General features: G+C 40.4%; 1 protein-coding gene across 1 annotated transcript in view; it reads right to left on the bottom strand.

Moving 5' to 3' along the window:
• The window catches only part of LOC103261061 (peroxidasin-like protein), a 334905-nt gene extending 321778 nt beyond the window's left edge, over window positions 1-13127 (bottom strand). The window contains 2 exon segments of the mRNA XM_021712669.1: window positions 2731-2802; window positions 12910-13127. Coding sequence (XP_021568344.1) covers window positions 2731-2802; window positions 12910-13127 — 290 coding nt within the window.
• Between the last annotated feature and the right edge of the window lie 271 nt (window positions 13128-13398).

Here is a 13398-nt window from a genome sequence, read left to right as displayed (position 1 = left end):
GCTTTTCTTCCAGAAGAATGCAGGCGAACTAGAGGTATCAGCCCTGGACTCAGAGCTGCATTTTTCAGTTGTTCCTTAAACAGCAGCATGCATTTATTTTTATTTTATTTTTGTGGTACATACCAATCTTTTGTCATTGGTGTTTATTCATTACTTCTGCTTCTCTGGGTCTCCACCATCTTTTTTGTAAGCCTAGTTGTGTTGTCCACCACTGAGAGTGAGCCTGTTTCTCAAAAATATTGCTCTTATCAGTTTCATCCAGAAACTGGAAGGCCGAGGCACCCTGGTGAGTCACAGACTTCTGCCAGGCACCTCTTGGCTGCCTGCATGAGTTGAAATCCAGGGTCTTTAGAAAACAGATCCTTGATTTTACCCTCTAGCGCTTGGGCACCAGTGATACGTAACATTTCCAGATTTTTTTTTAAAATAAACCTCTTAGCATGCTCTGTACTTAATATAAAAATGCCACCTCTTTTTGAGAACACCCACTCCTTTATAATAGAGGAGCAATGTGGTTGGTATTTGTTTTAAACTGTAAGAAAATAGAGACTCACTTATGCAATTTAGTACAAAGAAAAGGCAAAGAAGTAGAATCACCAGATGCTTGATTTCGCTTTGTATTGCTATGTTGGTATAAGAGCCATATGGTCAGAATTTTTAATATTCCTACATGAAAATTTTAACTTTTTTTTTAAATTACCCTTGTTTCCTTTTGCTCTTCCAATAAATTAGTGAAGCCCTTTGGTTCTTCACTTAACTGGTCTAACATATGTCCTCTGCAACCTCAGGTATTTTCAGTGTCTCATTTTTTAGCTCATTTTCTGAACAGAAAATCTCTCTCTCTCTCTCTCAATCACACACACACACACACACACACACACACACACACACACACATCACACCACACCACACAACTTACTATTTAAACGATCCACCATCTGTTATTCCAAAGTAGCTTTCCTAAATGCTATCCTGAGAAAAAGAGTCCAATAATTAACAGATTATACTGAGTGTGAACCCTGATTCTGTTCCTTTCTAGAAGTATGAATTTGAGTCAATTGAATTATAGCTATAAATCTCTTTGCTCATCTGCAAAATGAAAATAATACCACCACAGAGCATGATGGCAAGGAATAGAGATAGCGTACTTAAAGCAGCTAATATAGATGGAAGCTTATGATTAACATCTTAATTATTAATTATTTTATCATGGTTTTGTATTAAAAACATTTAGGCACAAATTAATAATAGGCATGGTTTCTATCCAGTGAAGAGGTGAATTTTTCATTAATAATTATTATGTTATATACTGTAAATTAAAAACGGGGTCAACCCCCAACAGAGATCAGCATTTTGTCACACTCTTCAAAGAATTCTTAAGTAGATACTACCTCTAGTGAAGATTTGATGACATTTGATATCAACAATTTGATAAAGGCATAAAATATTTGTTTGTCTATCATCTGCATGTTTCAGTAGATGGTGGTGGGAGGCGTCAGTGATGGTGCTCCCCAAGTATCAGACCCTCAGAATATTTAAAATGTAGACGTTTGGGTCCCTTCTGAGAAGTGCTACACCAGAACCCCTGGAGAAGAGAGCTGGGAGTTTGCATGTCTTCAAGCACTCCAGGAAACTCTTTTTGCATACATGACTTTGAAAGCCACTGCTTTATTGTTAAACAAATAACAGCTCTGCAGTTCTTACCTTTTTGTGCCCTTATATCATCCCAACCAGAGACACTGTGATGAAATATATGTGTTCAGCCATCACTGAATGGAAGAAACCCACATGAAAAAGTGTTAAGTCAAGATTTCAGCCCTAAGGTTAACTGGGCCTGGATATTGGGAGCTGTTTAGCCAAGTCTAAGATTACTAGCTCTATTGTGAGGATATTATGACAAAAAGACAAAGGCACCCACATGGGTCTAGCCACATTAAACATTCTTAACACTCAGGGTGTTCATTCTATGTATTAATCTAAATGCAGTGTAGGATGGTTTAAGTATCGATCGCTTAATATTTTTAAGCCCCTTGCATTCTCATTACAGTCCTCTTTTTCTTTTTAGCACCTACTATATACATATTTTTATTATCTGTGTATTACAATTGGGTTTTAGTTTACCATCTGCCTCACGAGGTCAGACCATCAGGTCTGTCACACCAGGGGTATGTATATTTGAATCCAGATCCCAAACCAACCAAGCGGTAAGCACGGGACAGATAATAGACATATGTTGATGGAATAGAAAGTCTATCTTTAAACACTGAACACATTTCATTGCTTAGTTATAAAGTTGTCATTTTTTTCTCTCTGTGATTTAAAGGCTTTTTGTAGCATCACTAATAAGAAGACCAGAGGCATACTAGGAAAAGCAAGGGCTTTGGAGTCAGGAAGTCATGAGTTTTAATTCTGTTTCTACTGCTTTCTTGCTATAGGAACCATAGACAAGTTATTTAACCACTCTTTCTCTTCGCTTCTTCTGCTCTTGAAGCTTTTCTAAGCAAATAGAACATAAATTGCAATTAGACAAATATGAATCTTTCTCAAGCTGAGACGTCAGAAAAAACGTAGGCTGTGTAAAACGCCACATAATTTTCTGATGCTGAGGCATCTAGCCAGGTGTCATTCTTCTACTTGCCGTTCTTTACGCTCAAAATGACTTTCATGGTGAATTGCAATCCAACTAGCTCACAATTTTAGAAAACTTACAGATGAGCAATAGATACTCACAGAGTGTTCAAGTTTCTGAGTTTCTTGAAGATGCTCCCTGGAATTTCTCTTATTTTGTTAAACCTCAAGTCTCTGGGAACATGCAAAGGTAAAGAAAGATGATAATATGTTGATTCTATTTTGCCATTATTTCTAGAAACTTGAAAGCTAGTTATCTTTTTATGCCAAACATACAGCACTAAAGAACTAAATAATTAAGGCAAAACTAGTGCACATCACACACTAATCATTAGGTAGGTACGCTGTTTACAACAAACATGCATCTCTGGGACCGTATACTAGTCCGAGATGCCAGACAAATGCAGCTAGCTACAGAGTACTTCACAGGACTAAAGGCAGTTACATCATTTGTTTTAGGCTGTATTTATACGACAGCAAAACGAGTATTATATATGGCAATGTGTCCATTGAACAGATTTCGTTTGAAAAATAATACTGATGTCACACATCAATTCAACATCACACTATTGCTTGAATTGAACCAAAGTTATTAAATACCTCATTTTTCTTCACAGCCCAGGAATGCTATTACCTTCTATACAATATTAAAATAAATCAACAAAACAATGACTTTGAGAAACACGTGTCTCCACAATCAACAATCTTTTTCCTTAATTGACATCTTACTCTATTCAGCATGTGAATAATTGGGTGTCAACTACATGTCATGGATCATGTTAAGTAATGGGGATACAAAGGTGAGCAAGGTGTGTTTTCTACTGCTAAGCACGGAGAGTTCAGTGGGGGGTGACAAACAAGTTATCACAGCCCTAGGGTCTATAGTATTCATGGCACAACAGAGGAACAAACAAATGCCATGGCATATAGTCAACTTTGGCATTGCTCTGCCTAGACCCACTCTGTTGCTGGGGAACCAGCCACATGATTATGGTAGAGACATCAACCATCTGCCTCTTCTTGCCTTTAACATGGTGACTAAGGCCAGACAACTGAGGGTGGCATCTCCCTGGATACAGTGTTTCTTCCATGGGGAATATATGACCCAAGCAAGGCCAGTTGGGGATATTTGCAAGCGTTGATGTGACTCCTGAATAAAATAGAGCTATGTTGTTTATCTGGTCAGACCTGTAAGGAAAATGAGCACCTTGGGCCACTAGTGCCCATTTTGACCACACTAGAAAAAGGCTAGCCTGAGACTAAAACCAAACAGGGACAAATTGTGACAAAATGTAGGGGGGGAAAGGCAAAGCTCTGGACCCAGGTATACCTGAGACCAAATTTACCCTTGACTTTTCAGATACGCGAGGCTAGCAATTGTCATTTTGATAAACTAACTTCAGCTGAGTTTCTATGTCTAATGCAGGAAGCATAGGAGAAAGATTAAATAATGTGTTTGAAAATGTGAGACTTAAGGGAAATCATATCAGAAAAATTTTATAGGACGTTAGAGTGTCAGTAAAAAACTGAGACAAAACACTATCACTGCTTCCCCTCATATTCTCAAAATAAAAATTTTCATCATCATAAAATGTTGCTTTATCTTAGAATACTTGACTCACGAATCTTTATAAGATTACTTTAAAATCTACATATCGTTTTATGTTTCCCTTGAGTTGACTGTGGCAAAATGTGCACAATTTTATAGGAGCTGTTATTTTCAATCAAAATTATTAAATAACTCAGTAACTATATCTTCTTGTTAGAACGCACTGTTTTCACACTAGGCAATGCTATTTGTGTGTGTGTGTGTGTGTGTGTGTGTGTGTGTGTGTGTGCGTGCATGTGTGTGTATTTGATATATGTATTTGAGTCAGGGTCTCACTCTGTTGCCTAGGCTGGAGTGCAATGGCAAAATCATGGCTCACTGCAGCCTTGACTTCCTAGAGTCAAGCAATCCTGCTACCTCAGTCTCCAAAATGTAGTGTACAACACCATGCCCAGCTAGCTTTTTAAATTTTTTTTAAAGAGACAAGATCTCACTATGTTGCCTAGTCTAGTCTCAAACTCCTGGGCTCAAGCAATCTTCCTGCCTCAGCCTCCTAAGGTGTTAGGATTACAGGTATGAGGCACTGCACCCAGCCTGTATCTATATATTTAAAGGAAACTTTGTAACATATAAGACTTAAGGTTATATAGACATTATAAACATATAAGACTTAAGGTTCTATAGACCCAAATACCTTAGAACCGTTGGTTTCTTTTAAAAACAGAAGCTATAACAGTTACAGAAAAAGCCTTCCTCTTGCATTAAACCATAAATCCTAATAATTTTCCAAAAATGAAAATCCAACAATAAAAGAAAGCAGCAAATATAAAAGGATAAATCATTTTCCTTCTTTAAGGCTTTGAAACTTCTGGAAAATTCAGAAAAATGCAAATGAGAAAATAATAGTCCTTACGGTCCAAATCCAGGATTAACTACTATTTACACTTTGAAGTAGTTTCTTCTACTCATAATTTTACATGTTTTTATTTTTACTACACAAATGATTTATAAAAGCGTACTATAAGCCAGGCACGGTGACTTGTGTCTGTAATTCCAGCACTCTGAGAGGCTGAAGTGGGAGCATTGCTTGAGCCCAGGACTTTGAGCCCAGCCTAGGCAACACAGAGAGATCTCATCTCTACAAAATACCAAAACATTAGCCAACCATCATGGCAGACACCTGCAGTTCCAGCTACTCGGGAGGGGGAGGCAGAAGTATCATCCGACGCCAGGAGGTCAAGACTGCAATGAGCCATAATTGTGCCACCACTCTCCAGCTCGGGTGACAGAGTGAGACCCCAATTCAAATCGCGCGCACACACACACACACACACATACACACACACACACACACACACACACACACACATACACACACACACACTATAGATAAAGGAAGAGTCTCTTTTAAACACCATCTTAATTGTAGCTTTGCTTCTTTTCCCCAGATGCAACCCTCTTACGAGTTCGATACCCTCTTCAGACATGTATATGGATGTGAATAAATATAAGATGAAATGTACACATATGCAGACGCCTCTCAACTTAAAATGAGGTTACATCCCTATAACCCTATTTTAAAATGAAAATATTGTAAGTTGGGGACTATCTATATGTAAGTATGAAAGAAAACAATATGTAGCCAAATATAAAAAATGTAGAGTTCTTTGATAGGCAAAAATACCAAACTTTATGTGGTTGTTAAAATTTCCCTTTTCCCTTTCCATTGCATGTTTTCTATTGTCCTTTTTTCACTTGTTAAAGTCTAAGTATTTATCCCTAACTCTTCTGTAATATTTCACTATATAAGCAGACCACAATTCCTTCATATATTCCCTTACTGACAGATGTTTTGGTTGTTTCCAATTTTTTGCAACATTATTTAAAAATCATACTGCAATAAATATGCCTGCACGTCTCCTTTTGCACATAAAACAAATTTTTCCCTGGGTTAAATATGTGCTAGATCCTAGGGGATGCTCACCTTCAATTTTACAAAATGACGCCAATTGAAAATGTATTCTCAGCCAATGACATTATAGCAGTAATATAATTAATTGCAAATAATACGAGATGTTTGAACTAATCGGCAAATGACAAATTTTAACTTGTCACTGGATTGATTTGAAAGTCAAGGTGCTATGTGTGTTTGCTATGAAAGTTCCCTATTGTCCTTCTTCACAAGTAAGCAGGAACAAGCTTTCCTGCCACAAGGATAAAGTGTTTCTTGAAAAGTAGTGCAATAGCAAGGTCTCCATGGTCCCCAGAGTCACTCTATGGACTGTGAGATTCAGCCCACCTACTTTGGCCACACTATTGTCACAGACTCAGGGAGTCTCTTCCTGAGAAGCACAGTTCTGTTGGAAGACCAAAGATTTTCTCCAGCTGACTTAGATTCCAGTAAGTCATATTCAAACGCACCAAAATGAATATGTTAGTCCTTGGTCTTCTTTAGCGAATATATTCTACCACGTAAACTTTCATCTAAGTACCTTGTAAACCAAAAATCTGGAAAATATTTTCCTTCATAATTTAAATCTCTGCTCTTTAGGATTGCATACAGAGCCTTGCCCAATGCATTACTTAGAGTAGGGTAAATATATTTCTGAAATTAGAACATGAATTCAAATGGTCATCAAATGTGGACCATGCCACTTTCTTTATAAATAAATACATTTGCCAAAAATACAATTCCTTTTTCCAACCTACCTCTGTTTTGCTTTAAGATAGGTCACAGCAACTTCACTTATGCAAAATCTGTCATTTTATATAAAACTTCCCAAAGTATAAAATGTAGCATTATATTTTCATTTCTTTCATAGAGTGAACATTGAATTTTTATATCTCCTTCATCCCATTGTGATATATGTAATATTTATAAAATAATGTCCCTGATAATAACAACCACTATTTAACAAACTTTTCTCTCATTCACCATTCTTGAAACTCAGTTTAGAAGCAATTCTAGTCATTGAACCAAGCTAAAATTTGGGCACATGGAACTTTTCTCTTTCTTTATTTTAAAGATGTGGGGTACAATGCAGGGTTAGGAAGACAAATGATCATTATGCAGGTACCCTTGCTGACGAAACGGGTACATGGAACTTACCAGGCGTGGTTAGACCAGAGTTTGTCTGCCTATCTGTCTGCCTGTCTGTCTCCTCCTACTCTCTCCCCTGACCAGGCTGATAAAGATGGGTAACAAATTTTTAATACTCTTCTGAGCAAGCAATTTGGAATTTGGAATCTGTGTTTCTAACTAATAAGAGATGAATATTTAGCTCAAACTCAATCCAGGAAGTTCTTGTGCCAAAAAGACTTCAGAATGACTCCCCATGGCAGACAGAATGGGAAGAACAAGACAGAGCAGGCTGAACTAGCTCCAAGCAGGGTATCTTCACTCAAGAGTTGTATCATCTGGCCCCTGTAGTTAAACAGTGCACATCAAACCCAAGTCACAGCCCATCATGCAACCTGCACGAATGTGCAGACATGTGTCGTGAAAGACCTCACAGAGTAATAGACGGGCCAAGGCCTTGACTATATCCTGAAGTTTCCAATATATTTGGGGGCATATGTCACATGAACATTAAACAAACAGCCACTTAACATTTTTTTTCAAAGTATTCTGTGACTAATTCACAAAATAATTGCAGGATTTAGATTTAAGGTGATATTAAATCGTGTGTGCAGTACAGATTGTGCTGTCCGGTTTAAGTTGTGAGATGACTGTGATTCTCTTGAAAGATTGGGAGTGTAGCTTCTGGGACCGAATAAAAATTTCATGAAGAGATAAAAGTCAAAAGATCGATTTGAGCCCCTTCCAGAAGGCAAAAGCAGGCCACACAGCTGTTCAGTCCCACCGTGGTGTCGGGCCTCCTATGAATGTCCCGAGTTGAAGACGGTCCTCAGGTGTGCTAGAAATAAGAATCTGGTACTTGGGGAGCAAAACAAATGAGAAGAAATCACAGAGAGTGCCATCTTCACAGGCTGATTTTTGTTTGAGGGTGCCACTTGTTTCTCTCAAAACTGAGAAATATTCATTCTTGCAGAAAGCCTATCTTCCCGAGAAAAAGATCAAGCAGATCCATACTTGAGCCTCAAGAGTTCCTGTGGCAAGTGAGATTAAATCACAGTTTGACAGCTTTTTCAGTGGAGAAATTGGAAATACGTTCTCCTGGCCTGAGATGGAACATTTAGAGGACACACTGAGTGCCTCTCTTGCCTAATTTCCAATCATGTCCTCAGCTGAGGAAAGCTCACATATTTTTTCAACATTGAATGTGTTTCCTGCCTACCAAATGCCTCAGAGTCAGAGCTTCGGGTCATCTTCTGTGGATGTTTTCTGGTCCAATCACAGCAAAAGCACACAACCACAGAAAGAAAGCATCTTCCTCATCTTTCTGAATTTCCAGGAAGGATGGAAGAGATCAAGCTGCCTCCAGAAGTGAGCCATCGTTTTGTTGGGAGGAGGTCACACCCTGTGTAATCCATCTCCAGCCTGCCCTAGGCAACAGCTTGCAGGGCAAACTCTTCTCCCTGCAACTCAGGCCTTCAGTCAGTCCCCCTAACCCAGCCACCCTTGAGCTGTCCACTGGCTTCTCTCTCAACAGCTGTCCTGTGGCACCACCCCGTCAGCTCTTGTGTCAGGACACTGCCACGCTGTCCAGTTTGGAGTCAGAGCAAGAACGAAAGAGATTTCCCACACCTCTCCTTGTGCCCCCAAACAAAAGTCTTCTTCATTGTGTAGGGTGACAGGTTTTTCACTGTAGGAATTGGGAATATATTTTCCAGACCTGAGATGGAACATTTGGAGGACACACTCATTGCCTGTCTTACCTAATTCCCCACAGTGTCCTCAGTTGAAGAAAGCTCATGTATTTTTCCAAACTTCAATGTGCTTCCTGCCTAACAAATACCTCAGAGCCAGAGTTTCCGGTCATCTTCTGTTGATGTTTTCTGGCCTAGAACTAACCTACAGTGATGCATCGATTTTATGCATCAATTTGACTAGGTCATGGTGGTCATAGAACTTGGTTCTTTGGCTAAACACAAGTTTGAATGTTTTATTTTGGTTTTTTTGAGTTGGAGTCTCACTCCATTATCCAGGCCGGAGTGCAGTGGCATGATCACAGCCACCCCGGTGTCGACCTGCTGGGCTCTGGCAATCCTTCTGCCTCAGTCTTCCAGGTAGCTGGAACTACAGGTGTGCACCTCCATGCCCAGATAATGTTTTCATTTATTGTAGAGACGCGGTCTCACCAAGTTCCCCAGGCTGGTCTCGAACCTGCAGACTCAGGCAATCCACTCGCCTTGGCCTCCCAAAGTGCTGGGATGACAGGCTGAGCCACTGAGTCCAGCCGGTATTTTTTTTTTAATGTGATGAACATTTAAGTCAGCAGTCCCAGAGTCAAGCAGCTCACCTTCCATCATCTGAGTGGGCCTCACTCGATCAGCTGAAGGCCTTAAGAGAAAAGACCAACGTGCCCTCAAGTTGCAGCCCCAACTGTTCCCCATGTCTCCAGCCAACTGGACTTGCTAGCCCCACACTTGTATGAGCCAATTCCTCAAAATCTCTCTCTCTTTCTCTCTCTGTCTCTCTCTCTCTCTCTCTCTCTCTCTCTCTGCTTAGCTACTTATCTCCAACAATGGCTACCGTGTTTATTCATAAAAAAGAATACCATAAAGGCGCCAAAGAAGATACACAACTTTATAACAGTTCTTCAATCTAGCATCTTCTTTTTGCTTCTCAATAAAATTCCCACCCCAGGCCCATACTATGATCTAGAAATAGACTTCATTCCCTCTCAAGCTCATGGATTAGATTAAGAAAATGGAGTCTTACTCTGCTGAAGTGCTTGTTCACAAAATCCCTGGGATCTAAAAATCAATTGCAGTAGGCCATCCTGATTTGCTAGTTCCACATCCACAAGCTTCAACCAACTGTGAATCAAAAATATTTGAAACATAAAAAATGTTATAAAAAATAGCAATACAGGTCCGGGCTCGGTGGCTCAACCTGTAACCACAGCACTTTGGGAGACCGAGGCGAGTGGATTGACTGAGCCTGTGGGTTCGAGACCAGCCTGGGCAACTTGGCGAGAGCTCATCTCTACAATAAATAAGTAAATAAATAGCTGGGTTTGGTGGCAAGTGCCTGTAGTTCAGCTACTTGGAAGGCTGAAGTGGAAGAATCACCGGAGTCTAGCAGGTCGAGGTTGGGGTGGCCAGGAGTATGCCCCTGCACTCCAGCCTGGGCGACAGAGTGAGACTACAACTCAAAAAGAAATTAGCAAAACAACAATAAAAAGTACAAATTTTCAACTATTTATATAACATTTACATCGTATTAAGTAGTATAAGTACTCTCGAGATGATTTAAAGTATATAAGAGGATGTGCATAGGTTATATGCAAGTATTATAGCATCTTATGTCAGGGACTTGAGCATCTGTGCATTTTGGTATGAGGGAAGTCTTGGAACCAATTCTCCACAATACCAAGGGGCAATTGTGCTTTATGAGTCTTAAAGCCCTGTCAGGTGCTCATAGAAAGTTAAAATTGGAAGGTAGGAAGGGAAATACATACATATAAACATAAAGAATAATGAGTGTACTTTTCCTCTATGTCACAAGTTTTTATAGAGAACCAGTATTACTTTTATAGACTTGAAAGACTTGAACTTTTTTTTTTTTTTTTTTTTTAGTTGGAGTCTCACTCTATCTCCCTGGCTGGAGTGCAGTGTCACACTCACGGCCACCACCAGCCTCGAACTGCTGGGCTCAGGTGATCTTTCTGCCTCAGTCTTCCAAGTAGCTGGAACTACAACCACGTGCCACCATGCCCGGCTAATTTTTTTTCCTTTTTGATTTACTGTAGAGACGAGGGTTCACCAAGTTGCCCAGGCTGGTCTCAAACCCCTGGTCTCAGGCAATCTGCTCGCCTCGGCCTCCCAAAGTGCTGGGATTACAGGCTTGAGCCACCGCGCCAGGCCAAGACCTGAACTTTTTAAAAAGAAGCTGTCTTACAGACGAGTTGGCCCAACCTCTGACTTTTATGAGAAAAGAGTCAAAAAGGATGTGGAGAAGAGATAACTGGAAGGTGCTCCCATGTTCATCCCAGCTGAAGCTCAACACACTGTTTCAAGGAGTTAATAGCCAATTTTAGAGCTGAAAAAACAGTTCATTTCCCTCAAAGCAAAGAAATTGCCTAGGGAATGACCCACGAGCATATCTGCTGACACAACAACTCCACCTCCATATGCATGTGAGGAAACTGAAGCCCTGAAGGATGGACCCGCATACCCACCATCAGCCAGCCACCCGGGGCCAAGGCTTCAGTGAAAAACACATCTCCTGATTTCCATGTAAGAACAATTTCTGCCTCTTTATCCTCAACCAAGTCCCCACTTTTCTCAAGAGTGTGCCATGCTAAATCACTCCTCTTTCAGGAATTATACGATTAGAACTAATAAACATCCTTTATTTCCACGGATGAACAGACAGTGACAGAGTTAATGGAAGGTGCTAACTGGTCCCAGATAAGTCAATGTTTTCAGGAGTGTGCAGTTGCATTCTTCAGGTAATTAAAAGCACTGAATGTAAGGTGAACGTTATAATTTTGAGCTGTGGTATTCCTGTACATGGAAACTCAGTAAACTGAAAAAAACTAACAGAAAAGTTCATTACAGATTTCTTTGTTCCTTTCTTGCCTAGTCCTTCCAGCAGATATCAATAAAAGGTAGTTCTCTTTTCCAGGTCAGAGAGATGATTTCAAGGGAGATAAGGGGGTGGAATCTGTCCTGAATGTCACAGTGGAAGAAGGACTAGGCTATGACTGAATTGTGTCACTGAGTCACACTCACTTTTATGTGAAAGTAGCACCAGCCATGAAGCTTCTCTCTGAGGTCATAACACACCATGTCATATAATGTCTTTCACTTGGGAATAAGAAGTTGTAAATGAATTTTCACACAAAACGAAAGCACAGCCTCTTTAATGTTCAGACATTGCTAGCTTCATTCTGGTGAAAGTAGGTTTCAAAATAATAAGATTTAGCATTTCACATGAATTACGTCACATAACTATGGTATTAGGGTCATTATTATACCATGTCACAATTTCCCATTTCTGTGCCCTCTCTCCATGTTAAATATGGCTTCTCTCAATGCCCCTGTGTCTGGGAAGACAGACCAGCACTGTGGGGTCCCACTAGACAATACCAGTCCATTTTCAGGAGAGCCAGTAAACTCAGTCTAAAGACAAAAACAATATGGCAGAATCACTGAGCTCAGACTTGGTTATATTTTTATCTTGCGTTATGTTCAGCTTGATTGTCCTTCCTGCTTCCTGCTCCTCGGCTGCTGCTTTGTTCTGAGGGAGTCAGACACGTCCTTCCAACCTGACTCTTAATCATTGATTTGGTGACCTGGGACCTGGCAGAAGTTAGATGCACTCCCAGGTGCCTTGTGGTCCCAATATGGATGAAGCTAAGCCTGTTTGCATAGCTCTCACACAGCTAATAATAGTAATTAGTAATAATAATAATGGGATGACTCTGAGGCCAGTACTAAAGACACCCCAGTCTCTCCAGCCCCTCTCACTGTACCCCACTGGGGTACAATGGGTGAAACTTCCGCATCACAGCTTGAAATCACTGTTTTTCAATTCTATACATATGTGCATGGAGTTCTTTTCCTGGAACGCTCTTCTTTTTCATCTCTCCTTCTCATACCCATGGTGAAGCCAAGGGCACCATTTCACCCTTAGAGCGCCCTCATGGGATATCGGAAGAAAGCAGAGCCAGTGACAACCGCCCTCCCATCCCCTTGGGTGCTTCTTGAAGTTGATGTCAGGACTAGCTGCCTTGCTGGAATGCTGACAGAAGCTTCTAAATTCATCCTTCGTTTTCTCAGGGGAGCATTCCCTGACAGCCATACTCAGATCCCTCATCCTCTCAGAGACATTTGCAGCGGGAGGTAGTTTGACACAGTGGTTAGGAGGACAGGCTTCAGTCAGAGAAGCACAGCGGGAGTGGGTCTCCCTGGCCACCACTTAGCCATGTGGCCCTGCACAAGCCTGTACTGTCTCAGAAGTTCCTCATCATAAAACAAGGACAACGATACTCGGTATTAAATGTCAGAATTTATCAAGAGCATTTAGAACAGTCCATAATATGTACTCGTAGTTATAACATGACCAAAATCGATGGAGGTTCTGCTGT

Source organism: Carlito syrichta, unplaced genomic scaffold, assembly GCF_000164805.1.
Source record: "Carlito syrichta isolate Samal-C Ts95f unplaced genomic scaffold, Tarsius_syrichta-2.0.1 Scaffold303580, whole genome shotgun sequence".
NCBI lineage: Eukaryota > Metazoa > Chordata > Mammalia > Primates > Tarsiidae > Carlito > Carlito syrichta.
The sequence above is the reverse complement of the archived record's forward strand: the minus strand, read 5'-3'. Positions and strand labels throughout refer to the sequence as shown.